We start from the raw sequence: 12,203 nt of genomic DNA on the forward strand, positions 1-12,203 counted from the left end.
TCACTCGGCAATTAGACATTTATAAGAGATTTTGTTGTGTAATTGTAATACCGCTACTCCTATTGGCTGTGAGAAAAGTCACGTGAATAAGTAAAAGTCAAAAGCTACACGAAGCTTCGCTTTAAAAAGAGACTGAAAACACAATATTTTTGTAATAGCATTTAAAAATTCGGAAAGTATAAAATATGTATCCATATTAAACAATAAAAAATAATTATTTGTTTCACAGCTTCACAAACACCGCCCCTCTGCACTATTGGATGTGAGGAAAGGTCACGTGAGTATATGCGGAAGAGCAGCGTTTTCAATTGACAATAAAACCATTCGGGGCTTCTGTTTTTTAATGTCGTCTCTGTTGGCGTGTTAAAGGGTTGTTAAAGCTGCATCGTATAACTCAAAACGGTTATTACCGTAGGTTCACGACAATGCTGAGCGCAGCCGCTGCGGAGAGAAACAAGGATCCCATCCTGGCGGTGCTCCGGGGCAGCTTGGACCCCGGGAGAGCCTTGCAGGCGCTGGAAGTCTCCTCCGGAACCGGGCAGCATGTCACACACTTTGCTCGGGCTCTGCGGAATATAACGTGGCAGCCTTCAGAGTACGACCAGCAGTCAATACACAGGTACTCACGGTCCTGAATAGAGAGTTATTATGGCCCTTTGTCTGGGTGCCGTATTCACCTGGGTCAGTGAAAGTGGGAATGGGGAGTTGCGCTGCAGCGTTAGGTCTCAACCTGGTTAACAAAACAAGCCCAAAAGGTGACCCACCCAACCTGGGCGTTTTTAGTATTATTTATTTATTTATTATGTTTTATCAGAATTCGGTATTCGTGTTTTTAAGTTGTCAGTTCATTCTCCCCTTCTTTCCCACTAACAATATAGTTCGACGGAGTTACCTGTGTTACCAACAACTCGTGGCGAAGATACCAGCCAATAAATTTATTATTATTAATTAATTGGACGGGAATAAGTCTAAATAAAAAATATACGTTCTAAAAAAAGACCTACCAGCTTTCATACTATGGGGCTAATTGTCAAATGAAGGGCCAAGTATAAAAGCATACCCAAGGAACTCAGTCTGTCATCACTAACGACACCGTCTTTCTTTCTGTCTGTCCTCAGTATAGAAGCGTACAGAGCTCACTACCAGCTGAACAACGTGAAGCCCGTCATCCACCTGGATGCTTCTCTGCCTCATCAGTGCTGGGGAGGGATTCAGCCCGAGAGCCTGGATCTGGTCGTCAACATCAACATGATCCACATTTCTCCCATGTCATGTACAGAGGTAGGCTGCTTCTGTACTCAGAAAATACTGTAGTACTCAGTGTAATATTGAGAACACTGAGAGGGAGGGAGTTAAAGCAGTGTTTCCCTAACTCTGGGTCACAACACCACGTGGTGTCGTCTGGAATTCAAATGGGGTCACTTGAAATCTCTAGTAATTGATTTTTAGACATCACAATGGTGTCAACAAGCTAAAAAAGGTTGTAAACCACTGAGTTAAAGAAAAATAAACAGCAGGAGCAACTGGAACATATTGCATGTACACCTCAAGTTTGAGCTCTTTAAAAAAAAAAGAAAGAACATTTTTGTATTACATGGAAAACTCGCAGCACCAACTGTGATTTCACACCACAATCATAACTCAGCTCTTAACTCTTTTACATCTGCTCTAACGCACAGCCCTTTACAAGATCTTGCTCCAGGCTTTTTATTTGGTCATAAAGACCCAGAACAAAGACGCTGCAGAAGCTCATGTTTGTGTCACTCAGACTCCATCAAATCAGTCTATGAAGTGGTGCCTGAGCCTGGAGACATTTGTGTTTGTTTGTTTTTTTTTACAGGGTTTATTCAAAGGAGCTGCAGCAGTGCTGAAGCCTCAAGGTCTTCTTTTCACATATGGGGTGAGTGAAGAATAGCTTCCATGTCATGGAGATGCACTCACCACATTCATCACACTGTAGGCAACGTCCTGTGTTTGTGCTGACTCTGCTTTCAGCCGTATGCGGTGAATGGGCAGATCACGCCACAGAGTAATGTGGACTTTGACTACAGCCTACGACAGAGGTGAGATCTTCTCACAGCTTCATCTGTTGTGGACGTTCAGTTTATTACAATTTTGTTGTTAACATGTTATTTGTTCAAATGCTGGCGCATCATTTTAATTCAAATATTGAAACTATTGAGATAACTGTTTTGTGAATTTGGGCTGTTAACATAATCGACTCAACTTGACTTGACTGTCAGAGGTTTTAATTTCATTTGGACTCTCATAGGAATCCAGAGTGGGGGCTCAGGGACGTCTCGCTGCTCAGCTCTTTAGCTCAGACCAATGGTTTGTTCCTGGAGAAAATGGTAGGAGAAAAGACATGTCTTTTTTCCCTTTAACACATAAAGAAGCACAAGACAACAGTGTTAATTAATTAGTGTGTGTGTGTGTTTTATCTTACCTAGGTGGACATGCCGGCCAACAACAAGTGTCTTCTGTTCAGGAAGGAGAGTTTGGTGTGAGCTCTCCTGGTGTCGGCTGCATTAGTTGAGTTGTTACCACCTGGTTGCCAACTGTGGTTGAAAAGTGAGGCTGTGAAATACCCTGGAAATGATTAGCAATCAGTGGGAAAATAAAACCTTGTCTCCCTCTACTTATGTGATCAGTAAATATTTTTCAGAAAAGAGTTTCAAAGCGTATTCATAATTTTAAATTGCTCTGTTCAAAGGTCAAAAGATACAACCTAAAAAAACACGGCCTAATACAACAGGCAGGAATGGCACAGACGTCTGTACAGAGCAGAAGAAATTCAGCGGCAGGCCACCAGGGGTCACCAGAACCATTAACTCTTCAGGCAAATGTTCCGTGACCTTCTACATCAACCCATTAACTCTTCAGGCAAATGTTCCGTTTATTAATTTAATTTAAAAGTACCTGTTTTGACAGCCTCACTTTCGCAGCTTTGGCTCTGCATATTTTTACACCTGGTGTTTGGTTTTAGTTTTGCTCAGATTCTTGCCAAATTTCCAAAAATCTCACCATGTTATTTTAATGCACATATTTAATCATGAAGTTGACCTCCAGTGTTAGTCTGTGTAATGAACCAATAAACAAAACTAACAGAGATGCTGCTTGTGTATTTGACTTGAACTTCAGACAGCCTCCTGCTTTTTAATACTTTGAATTTGTTTGTAGGAAGAAAGGCACAGCTTTGTTGACAGAGGTGCTGGGCTGAGCATTGAAAACATACAGGGAAGTCTATATACAATCAAATAAAGTCCAAACATGACAAGTTTCCACTGAGGTCTATACTACACATCCAAACAAAAAAAGAAAAATAACTTAAAATAATTTTTTAATCAGAGTCAACAACAACTGAGTTCAACGTGTATTTTCTTCAACTCTACTGACACACACGTATCTAACACATCTTTTAAGTGGTGGATGTCATGAGTGGCGCTGGAGCCAGTCCCAGCAGATATTGGCCGAGGGCGGGGTTAAACCCAGGACAGTTCTATCACAGGGGTCACTTATGTAGACCAACATCCATTCACACTCGCGTTTACCATCATGTCGCAGTAAAACAGCAGTTTTAATAGTCACCTGTAGGTGTTGAAATTCAGCTGCTTTGGTGCCAGGGTTAAAGGTGACCATAAACGCTACGGTGTTTCACAGGGCCGTTTTCCCAGAGTGTCACGCAGCCTCCTGAGTCTGCGCTCAGTTATGGCTCTGACGTAGCTGTCTGACTGAATGATGGCCATGCCATCGTGAACCACACCCATCACCAGCAGGGGGTGTTCCTCCATGGTGATGTTGGGGCAGGGACAGGTCCAGTCGATCTTAGCGATGGTCACCTCCAGGTGTTTGGTGTTGAAGAACGTCAGTCCCATCTTCTCATCTCTCAGGACCTCTTCCAGGCTGAAGCGGGCTAACCCAGAGTCCAGGTCCTCCACCAGCTCCGTCAGCCGCCCCACTATGGCAAAATCACTGCGACATAAGCTGGCCACCATTTTAGCTTTAAGACGACATGTCTTACAGGGTTTCCTTTTAGGCTGGGGGCAATTGGCGTCGCATTCCTTTTTGGTGCGGAAGCTGTTAGCATTCCCATGACAGCCGCCGTAAGCGAAAGCCTGGCATTCTTTCATGACAGAATTCCAGGCCCAACGGGCCTCCCAAGACTTACAGGGTCCTTGAACGGGAGGAAGGGAGCAGATTCCCATTCCCTCTCTCTGACAGGAGGCCTTGCACTCCTCGTACGTCTCAAAGCGGTTACGGCTGTCGTCACACCCACCGTTACTGAAGGCCGTGCAGGTGCCCGTCTTGATATCGTAGTACCAGTCTACGTGACGCTCTGCACTACACACCCTGTGGTCCAACTCAGCCAGGCAGTCTGCTGGAGAGAAGGGTCTCCCCATGGGCATCTCAGGATCCTCAAAGAAGTCGTCATTGGCCCGCCGGATGACAGACAGCGGGTAATCTGCATGCAGAACTCCTGCAGTATTGCGTGCGATGCAGGTGTAGACGCCCGTGTCCCACACCTGGGCGTTGTAAATGACAAGCTGCCCAATGTTAGTTATGACCACATTGCCGTACATCTGATCAGGTCTCATGACCAGATGTTCTCTGCGTTCACTCTGCTTCTCCCAGGTTATGTCAGGTTTCGGAACTCCTACGACATCACAGTGGAAGCTGACGGTGCCCCCGACGTAGATGGACTGGTGCTGAGGGTTTGAGTAGAGTGTTGGAGGCAAGGGCTCCTCCTGGGAGGATGTCGGAGTGGGGTAGGCTGTAGTGTCCTGCGGCAGAGGACTGGTGTGTGGCCCGGCCAGGTAGAAACGACAGGCAACCACAGTCAGCGTGACGCCGCGGATGCAGGCCTCGGCATCCATGTAGCAGCGGTTGAAGTAGGTGAGTCCATCTGAGGCGCAGGTGAAGTTGGGCTCCTTCTCACAGCGGTCCTGACACTTGCAGATGGGCTGCCCGTCCCAAATGTCACATGTTGCTCCCTGCTGGCTGCAGATAAAGCCCTCACAGGTAGCTATGGCGGTGGGGGGGTCGTCACTGTCGCCTCCACCCTGTCCATCTGGCTGGGCAGGAGTGCCATCAGAGAAACGCGCAGCCACACAGCTGTTGAGGCCACAAACGTTGGTGCAGCATTTCTCAAAGTCAGCACAGTCCTGAACAACAACAAAATATTTACAACATTTTGTTACATATTTTATTTAAGGTGATACAGTTTGTATTTAAGGTGGTATGATCAGGATTTCAGGATTAGGTGTATGTTTTACAGCCCGGCACATGTTCTTACGGTCCACATAAATCTTCTTCTTCTCTGATCTGATCTCTTTGTTAGCTTTTCTGGCTGTTCTTGGTATTTTTGTATTGTATTTGTATTTAGCAAGTCTTTGTTCATTGCACAGACCATTCCAGCAGCAAAAGGCAGACCTTTTGTTGCTGCAACTTGTTCTCAGTGGGGCATCAGTAAAGTCTAAAGCAGTGGTGTCCAATCAGTAGATTAGGATTTACTAGTAGATCTCAAAGAGAGTGCTGGTAAGATCCTGAGTAAATACATTAAAAAAAAAAAAATTAAATTTATAGATGTAATTCTATTTTAAGACGCATTACTCACTATCACTAGGGCTAATCACTAGGGCTACAGTATAGTATTGAGTCAGACAGTAGTGTGCCATACGACTACAATGATTTAATCAAAGCACCCCGACATATAATGTATATAATTCAGTTTATATGAGTAAATATTAGGTAGATAACTTTACCCCGGTCGTTTGAAAAGTAGCTCCCAAGACAAAACAGTCTACTCTAATCTAATCCAGTCTAACTCTAATGCCACACGTCACCTCGTCAACGCTGCACTCTCTCTCACAGGTGCTTTGGGCATCAACCCAGAGATTGGAGTTCAGCTTGTTGGGACAAAGTCCTTCATGTTCAACCTTGGATCCTGCCACACTTGCACACAGAGGAAGGTCAGGTAGCGCACAGAGCAGGAGCATCAGCAGATAAGACCTAAACATCCAGGCCGGTCCACGGCACTGCGTTTGGTTTAAAAGTGTATCCTTCAACAAGTGAGGGGGGGTTTTAGTCATTGTTGCCCCTTTTCATTCGTCTTCCACAAAGTAATTCCATACCTTCCCTAGGGTCGTGAAAAATCCGGGCGACAGTCCACGAAAGCCTAGACGTCTATTTGCCAAAGGTGCAAATCTGATTCTTGTGGAAATATCAAGTGTGAGTAAAGAAGTATCCCAACGATCACAGCGGGGTACCGTGCGCTCAACACTGTCGCAGGAACATGTTTTCCATGTGCAACCCAGTTGCGTTGAATCGTCGCCTTCACAATACAAACAAACCTCCAGGAACATGGAACGGGTTCTCATTCAAGGGCCAGCCCATCGAACAAGAGACACGGAGAAAAGAGGAAAAGCTGCTCGATGCGTGAGAGAAAGACGCAGCGCCATCAGCCTTTCAGGGTGTGAATGGAGGTGGAAAGGGCAGCCCCCTCTTTCTGACCGCCCCCTCCTGCCCCCCCATCGTCGTCGTCCGGTGTCTGAAACTTTTATGAAGCAGCACCGTGCGCTAAGCAACTGGACAAACATTGTAAAAAAAAAAAACAGACAGAAAACATCAAACAAAGTCTTAAGAGCTGTGGTGGCAAACTGTGACGACACGCACCGTGTCGAACACGTACCGGAGCCAAACATTCCGGTGACAAGTGAACGGTAAAATCGTCCAGACGTACTTTATAGAGGTGCTGTTCATTGACAAGCCGGATGGGAGATGCATTTCAAAGTTAGCGGTTTCCTGTATGTGAAGCAAAATCCGGTCCGAGGCCCAATTGTGGAACGTGCAAGGCTTTTATTTGGTTGCAAAATTGTTTTATTGAATTAACAGGTTAACATTATTAGCCATGGTCCTATATTTTAAGCCATTTAAGGGCCTAACTTTCAGCCATGTCTGGTCTTAGTGTGAACAAGAAGTTGGCATTTAATTATTATTACATTAACTACCAGTATTATTGCTATTGTTGAGCTGTTTAAGTTCAGTTCTATATATATTTTTTGTCAGATATTTATTATTTAACTTGATGTAATTACATTTGCAGTTGAACAGAGGCGTCTGGTCGACTCCTGATCATTTGTTAATTTGTCACGGGAGCAGCTGGTCCATTGGTGACTATCAAATCTGGACTCATTAAAGTTTGGACTGGCCCGACTTATCTGACCTAACACTATGCAGATGAGAGAGACGTTTTTTTATGGAAGTCAAAATATGATGCCTTGTCTTGTCTTTCAAACATTGTTGTTTACGTCCTGCTTGTCTAGACGTTGGTCCCACATTCACACGGGGCTCAGAGATGCCACGGTCAGGTGGGAAGACGTAAAAGGCCACGCATTTTCAATAGTGTGCGACTCATATATTTGTCCCGGCACCAGCTCTGAGACGTTGAGAGGCAGCTCCCCACGTCTTTTCATTCAATGTGACCCCCCGCAACCTTTGGCTGACTTTTGACCGCACTGCATTCATGCTGCTGCTGCGAGATGCTGCTTATTCCAAACTGGCCAATAACAAGAGAGAAAATAATCAATTCAGCCTCACCCCCATCCCCCTTACATCACCCCTGGGTTTTATTACACTTGAGCACCCACGACCTCTAACTGGACAAAGGACAAAAAAATATTCCCACCAGTATCACAATGATTATTATAAAAAAGTGAATTTAAAAAAAAGGAAATATCACTTTAACATGGTGAAAAGTCATTTGACCCTTTATTCTTACAGGTGGCTTTTTAAAAAAAACAAAACAAAACAAAAAAACAACATATCATTAGTTTTGTTTCCAAACCTCCAGACACAAAATTGTGTCAACACCAACCATTTTAACATAACACAGACAGTACAGTATAGTGCTTAAAGTGTCCACTCATTCAGACATTGTGCTGAACTACACACCACATACAACAGGCACTGGCAGGAAACATGCAGCACTTTCCATTTAATGCACTCAATGACCTTGTTACACACTGTGGAGACAGCGAGAGGCTGGGCTGGAAAAAAAACTACATCAGAAAGAGGACGTGACTGTTGATGAAGGAATAGAGTTCTGTGACTAAATGGAGTTAAATGGTTCTTTTACCCTGATAAGACACCGGCACTGTCGGCTACATGCTGTAGAAACAACAGTACCAGGTGTGAACATGTTCATGTTGATGTTTTCAGGATGAGACTCTCATCTGAAGACTGATGTAGGTACTGATTTTTGTAGCAGCCTGTCAAAGCTAATTCCTAAAATGTTGACACCAGATGGTGAAATTACTTCACCATCTGGTTTTGGTTAATTTACTGAAACGCCTGTGCTGTTTTGGTATATATATAGGCACAACTTTACAAAATGCATTTGTGTCGTCGTTGTTTCTGCTACCAATAGGTGGCACTCGTCTTTTTTGTTCTCGAGTGGTGTTAACGAACAGGACTGAAGAGTCCGTCTCTGATTGGACTGTCCTAGCACGACGTTACTTTTATCTGATTACATTTTCTGGTTTTACACAAATTGGAAATGTATAATTAAAATTACAGGTTTGTAACTCAAGTTAAAGACAATTTATATATGTATATATATACTGTATATAATTTACAGTGAATATAAATTGAGTGCCTTTTTCCCAGGTCTGGTTGTAGGGGTCAGTGCACTTACAAGAATTAACGTTTTAACAGTTTCTAATTTTTTTAAATGACGTTTTATCAAGTATTGCACTTCAATGTCGTCTAACCACCAAGGTCAATATACGTGTCCTCAACAAGCCCAGAAAAAAAGAGGAATACAGTCACTTTCCACCACTGATTCTAATAGCCCCCTCATACTGTACAAGCACATGGCCACAGGAAGGTAGATGAAGATTTTACATTCATAAATACATAGCATATGCATTTGAAAAAATTCCATGAAGCAGTGAAAACTGTTACAATAATTTCATGTCTTGATCAGAAGCAACATGAGACTGAAGGAGGCGCTGAAGACAAACAAGCTGCAAACAAGCAGAATCTGTCTGGCACAAAGTAAAACAACTTGGAACGAAAGTCAGATGTCTCATTGTGTGCATGTGGCTTAACCATTTAAAAGATGACTCAGATAAAAAATATATATATATAATACTTAGTATTATGATAATTGGTGGAAATTTTCATTCATGGGTTCAGAGGTTGTCAGGGCAACGTGACGTTTGTCTAATTTACAGTGAGAACGAAGGAATTCTGAGAAATTTTGGGAACGTGAGCCCTGCGTGTTCATCACATTCAACTTACATAACAGGAAAGACAAAATGAGGCACCAGAGTCTCCTCCGCAAGAAAGATCACAAAAAAGTGTATTTACAACACTTCAGGTCAGCTTTAAATACAGAGAAACAACGCTCTCACATAGAAAAGCCAGCGACTGTCCATTCACTCGTGTGTAGTGTTGACGGTTGATCCTCAAGTTCACGTTCGGTCCCACGTATTCCTTGTTCCATGTGATCACAGTGAGCCTCTGTCGTAGACAGTACCAGTAAACGGACACCCACACGATGGCACCAGCAAGCGCAAAGAGAAGAGAAAACAACCCACCATCCAAGTCAGGTCAGAGGTCAGAGGCGGAGCTGGACCCTGACAGACGCAGGCACCGTGTGCTCTTCTTGGTTCTTGTAACCTCACAGACTAACAACTTGTACTTTGATCCTGTGGAGGCGACTGTTCTTCACCTGTTTCACTACGAGATCTTACAGTTCCCTTTTGAGGAGGACGACGAACTCTTCGGAGGACTGTGGGGGGGCCTGAAGGACTTGGAGCGTTTCAGACTATTGCCCTTGCTCCCACCGCTGCTGCCTGAGGCCGCACTGTTGGCCACAGAATAGGAGCGTCCATGCATCATGACAGCGTTCATGCCGTTGGCCATGGAAAAGGACTTGAGGTGGGACTTGATGGCCACAGGGAGGGGCAGTTTGTCAATGAGGTGCACGGGCGTGCAGGACACAATTGAGCGGCAGCACAAATCCTGAAGGCTGAAGACTGAAGAACAGTTAGGAAGAGGAATAATTAACGAGGATGTGGTGACAGAGTGTGAAACAAAGAAATGTTTCATTTGACTTTTTTTTACTTTGTATTAGACTAGTAATATATATTTAAGTACATTAGTACGACATTAGTGCATTCTGTGAAAGAGTTGTTCCCAAAAGTGAGAGGGAGTAAGCGGGGGGATAAGGTCTTTTCTTTAATGCTCCCACAGTGGGCACCCAGAACAGATTTTGTTTGTTTTTTTTACTCAGGAGAATACATTTTTTCTAAAACTGTATTAAAGTTCAGTGTTCAGGGTTCTAAAGCAATAGCTGGAAAAGTGTCAACGTAGGGAGGCTAAAAAAAACGGTCCCTCTAGCGGCTGTCAGTGTGAAAATAACAAACATGCGAAATTATATATTTTAACGTATAAGTCGCACCTGAGTATAATTTGCAAACCCAGCCAAAGGATGAAAAAAAAGTGCAATTTATAGGCCGGAAAATACTGTTACATCAACAAAACCTCATCTGAAAGCATGAACTCATCTGCTCACCTCGGTTTGGTTTCCAAAATTTCTCCATCCCATGCCTCATCAGTACGATGCGTGAAAGTTCCGTGAAGGATTCAATGACATTGAAGTTGCAGAGTGGACTGACCTCGAAGAAAGTCATGCTGTTCTTCTCTGCATACGCCCTTGCCTGCTCTGTTGGCACCTGCCTCTTGAAAGCAAGGTGGAGTCTGTTTCCTACGAGAATCCTGGGCACACCCGGGGCATGCTAAAGTAAATGAACAAAACTGTGGTTACAGGTATTTGACTGTGTGTTGGTTTTTTTTTTTACACATTCATACAGCCGTCCACCTGGTGGACAGGGCAACAACTGTTTTCTCTGTGAAAAACAGAGACGCAGGATATTCCTCCATCTGCATGTGCTTCCTGTTAAGTAACATCCTGACAGATTACCTCGTCAATTTCCCGGATCCAACGGTCAATGCCATCAAATGACCAACCATTGGTGATGTCATACACAAGCAGGATGCCCTGGTGAATGGATGACAAACATCATGTTTTTGAAAAACATAAAGAAATGTAAACATTTCAGTTTGTAGGGGCTGGAAACAATAGGTTTAGCGTGTAATACTGGCTTAAAATTAACTCTTGTGTTGTGCTTGATGTAGACGGTGCCTAAGACTAACAAAAGTTCTTACTTGTGCTCCACGAGAATATGACCTGAAGATAGTACAAAATCGACCTTGTCCTGATGTGTCCCTGTTGAACACACAAACATGTATTTAGAGGTCAGATTTAATTTACTTTTGAACCTACATATTTCAGCAGATTATTTTCAGAATAGTCAGCACCATGCAGTGGTATAATAACATTATTTACTGTTCAAACAGTGACAATATTTTTTTACACAAACCTCAAAACAAACAGTCAATATTATTAGTGGCATTTTTATGAAAAAAAAAAACATCTAGAAGAACTGATGCATTTTAAAGATTCATCAGTACAAAACACGTGGAAAATAAGTAAAACAACAACGTGACAGCATCAGATTGATAATAAAACACGCACTGACCATAATTCTAGTTTCACTCTTCTCCCATCCAGCAGAATGGTGGTGGTCTTGTAATCGATCCCTGCAGACAATCTGAGTTAGTTCTAGATCAGCTCAAGATGACGTTGAATAAAACCAGAGAGGATCGACTCACCACTGCTGTAAGCATATGGAGACTCCACAGAACCGTCTTGCAAACTTTCCAAAATTTCCCCCTTTCCGACATCGCTGTCTCCGACCAGAAGAAATTTCAGGAGATAATCGTAACTCTTTACGGGACTACTCTGGGTTCCCATCATCCCACGCATCTGATCCGACCAACGGAGAGCTGCCCAGGCTCGTCAGACGCTCACAGTTCGGGTTTAGAGACCAACCAGAGTCCGCAGATGTGATCGCGTAAAATTGGATAGCCGCCGTTTGAAGTTGACGTTAGCTTATTATCCGTTTCTAGGAACACTAACCACGGTTTACGACAAATATACCTTTAAGTACAAGTATAATTGCCCACCGCACTGATTAATCTCATATCAATACTGCGTAGCGTAAATGTTGACGATAAAGATTACAACCTTAGCCGAGTGTTAGCTGGCTGTTTAGCCTGCCAGCTAACATAAACGA

General features: G+C 43.5%; 3 protein-coding genes across 3 annotated transcripts; 1 reads left to right on the forward strand and 2 right to left on the reverse strand.

Annotated features, from left to right (window-relative positions):
- Nucleotides 1–256: 256 nt before the first annotated feature.
- Nucleotides 257–2,638, forward strand: mettl26 (methyltransferase like 26). Its single transcript, XM_017035609.2, has 6 exons — nt 257–619; nt 1,119–1,281; nt 1,841–1,900; nt 1,996–2,063; nt 2,273–2,351; nt 2,451–2,638. Exons 1-6 carry the CDS (start codon nt 426–428, stop codon nt 2,505–2,507), a joined length of 621 nt encoding a protein of 206 aa, XP_016891098.1. The 5' UTR covers nt 257–425; the 3' UTR covers nt 2,508–2,638.
- A 252-nt stretch (nt 2,639–2,890) lies between these two features.
- Nucleotides 2,891–6,996, reverse strand: wfikkn1 (WAP, follistatin/kazal, immunoglobulin, kunitz and netrin domain containing 1). The gene is made up of 3 exons (XM_025058535.1): nt 6,689–6,996; nt 5,844–6,584; nt 2,891–5,162 (listed from the first exon to the last, which is right to left on the reverse strand). The coding sequence occupies exons 2-3, from the start codon at nt 6,087–6,089 to the stop codon at nt 3,645–3,647; spliced, it is 1,764 nt and encodes a 587-aa protein (XP_024914303.1). The 5' UTR covers nt 6,090–6,584; nt 6,689–6,996; the 3' UTR covers nt 2,891–3,644.
- A 741-nt stretch (nt 6,997–7,737) lies between these two features.
- On the reverse strand, nt 7,738–12,197 carry LOC103384014 (ras-related protein Rab-40C). The gene is made up of 6 exons (XM_008317377.3): nt 11,740–12,197; nt 11,607–11,667; nt 11,233–11,293; nt 10,988–11,065; nt 10,580–10,802; nt 7,738–10,040 (listed from the first exon to the last, which is right to left on the reverse strand). Exons 1-6 carry the CDS (start codon nt 11,891–11,893, stop codon nt 9,742–9,744), a joined length of 876 nt encoding a protein of 291 aa, XP_008315599.1. The 5' UTR covers nt 11,894–12,197; the 3' UTR covers nt 7,738–9,741.
- Between the last annotated feature and the right edge of the window lie 6 nt (nt 12,198–12,203).

Source organism: Cynoglossus semilaevis, chromosome 9, assembly GCF_000523025.1.
Source record: "Cynoglossus semilaevis isolate Cse_v1.0 chromosome 9, Cse_v1.0, whole genome shotgun sequence".
Classification (NCBI taxonomy): Eukaryota; Metazoa; Chordata; class Actinopteri; order Pleuronectiformes; family Cynoglossidae; genus Cynoglossus; species Cynoglossus semilaevis.

Bases quoted from the DNA above. Each gene is read 5' to 3' on its own strand.
- LOC103384014 (XM_008317377.3), bottom strand. From the start codon at position 11,893: ATGCGTGGGATGATGGGAACCCAGAGTAGTCCCGTAAAGAGTTACGAT. The intron at 11,668-11,739 runs GTGAGTCGATCC...GATTGTCTGCAG, and splicing joins TCCATATGCTTACAGCAGTG to GGATCGATTACAAGACCACC. The intron at 11,294-11,606 runs GTCAGTGCGTGT...TGTGTTCAACAG, and splicing joins AGAGTGAAACTAGAATTATG to GGACACATCAGGACAAGGTC.
- mettl26 (XM_017035609.2), top strand. From the start codon at position 426: ATGCTGAGCGCAGCCGCTGCGGAGAGAAACAAGGATCCCATCCTGGCG. The intron at 620-1,118 runs GTACTCACGGTC...GTCTGTCCTCAG, and splicing joins GACCAGCAGTCAATACACAG to TATAGAAGCGTACAGAGCTC. The intron at 2,352-2,450 runs GTAGGAGAAAAG...TATCTTACCTAG, and splicing joins GTTTGTTCCTGGAGAAAATG to GTGGACATGCCGGCCAACAA.
- wfikkn1 (XM_025058535.1), bottom strand. From the start codon at position 6,089: ATGACTAAAACCCCCCCTCACTTGTTGAAGGATACACTTTTAAACCAA. The intron at 5,163-5,843 runs GTGACGTGTGGC...GTTGTTGTTCAG, and splicing joins GAGAGTGCAGCGTTGACGAG to GACTGTGCTGACTTTGAGAA.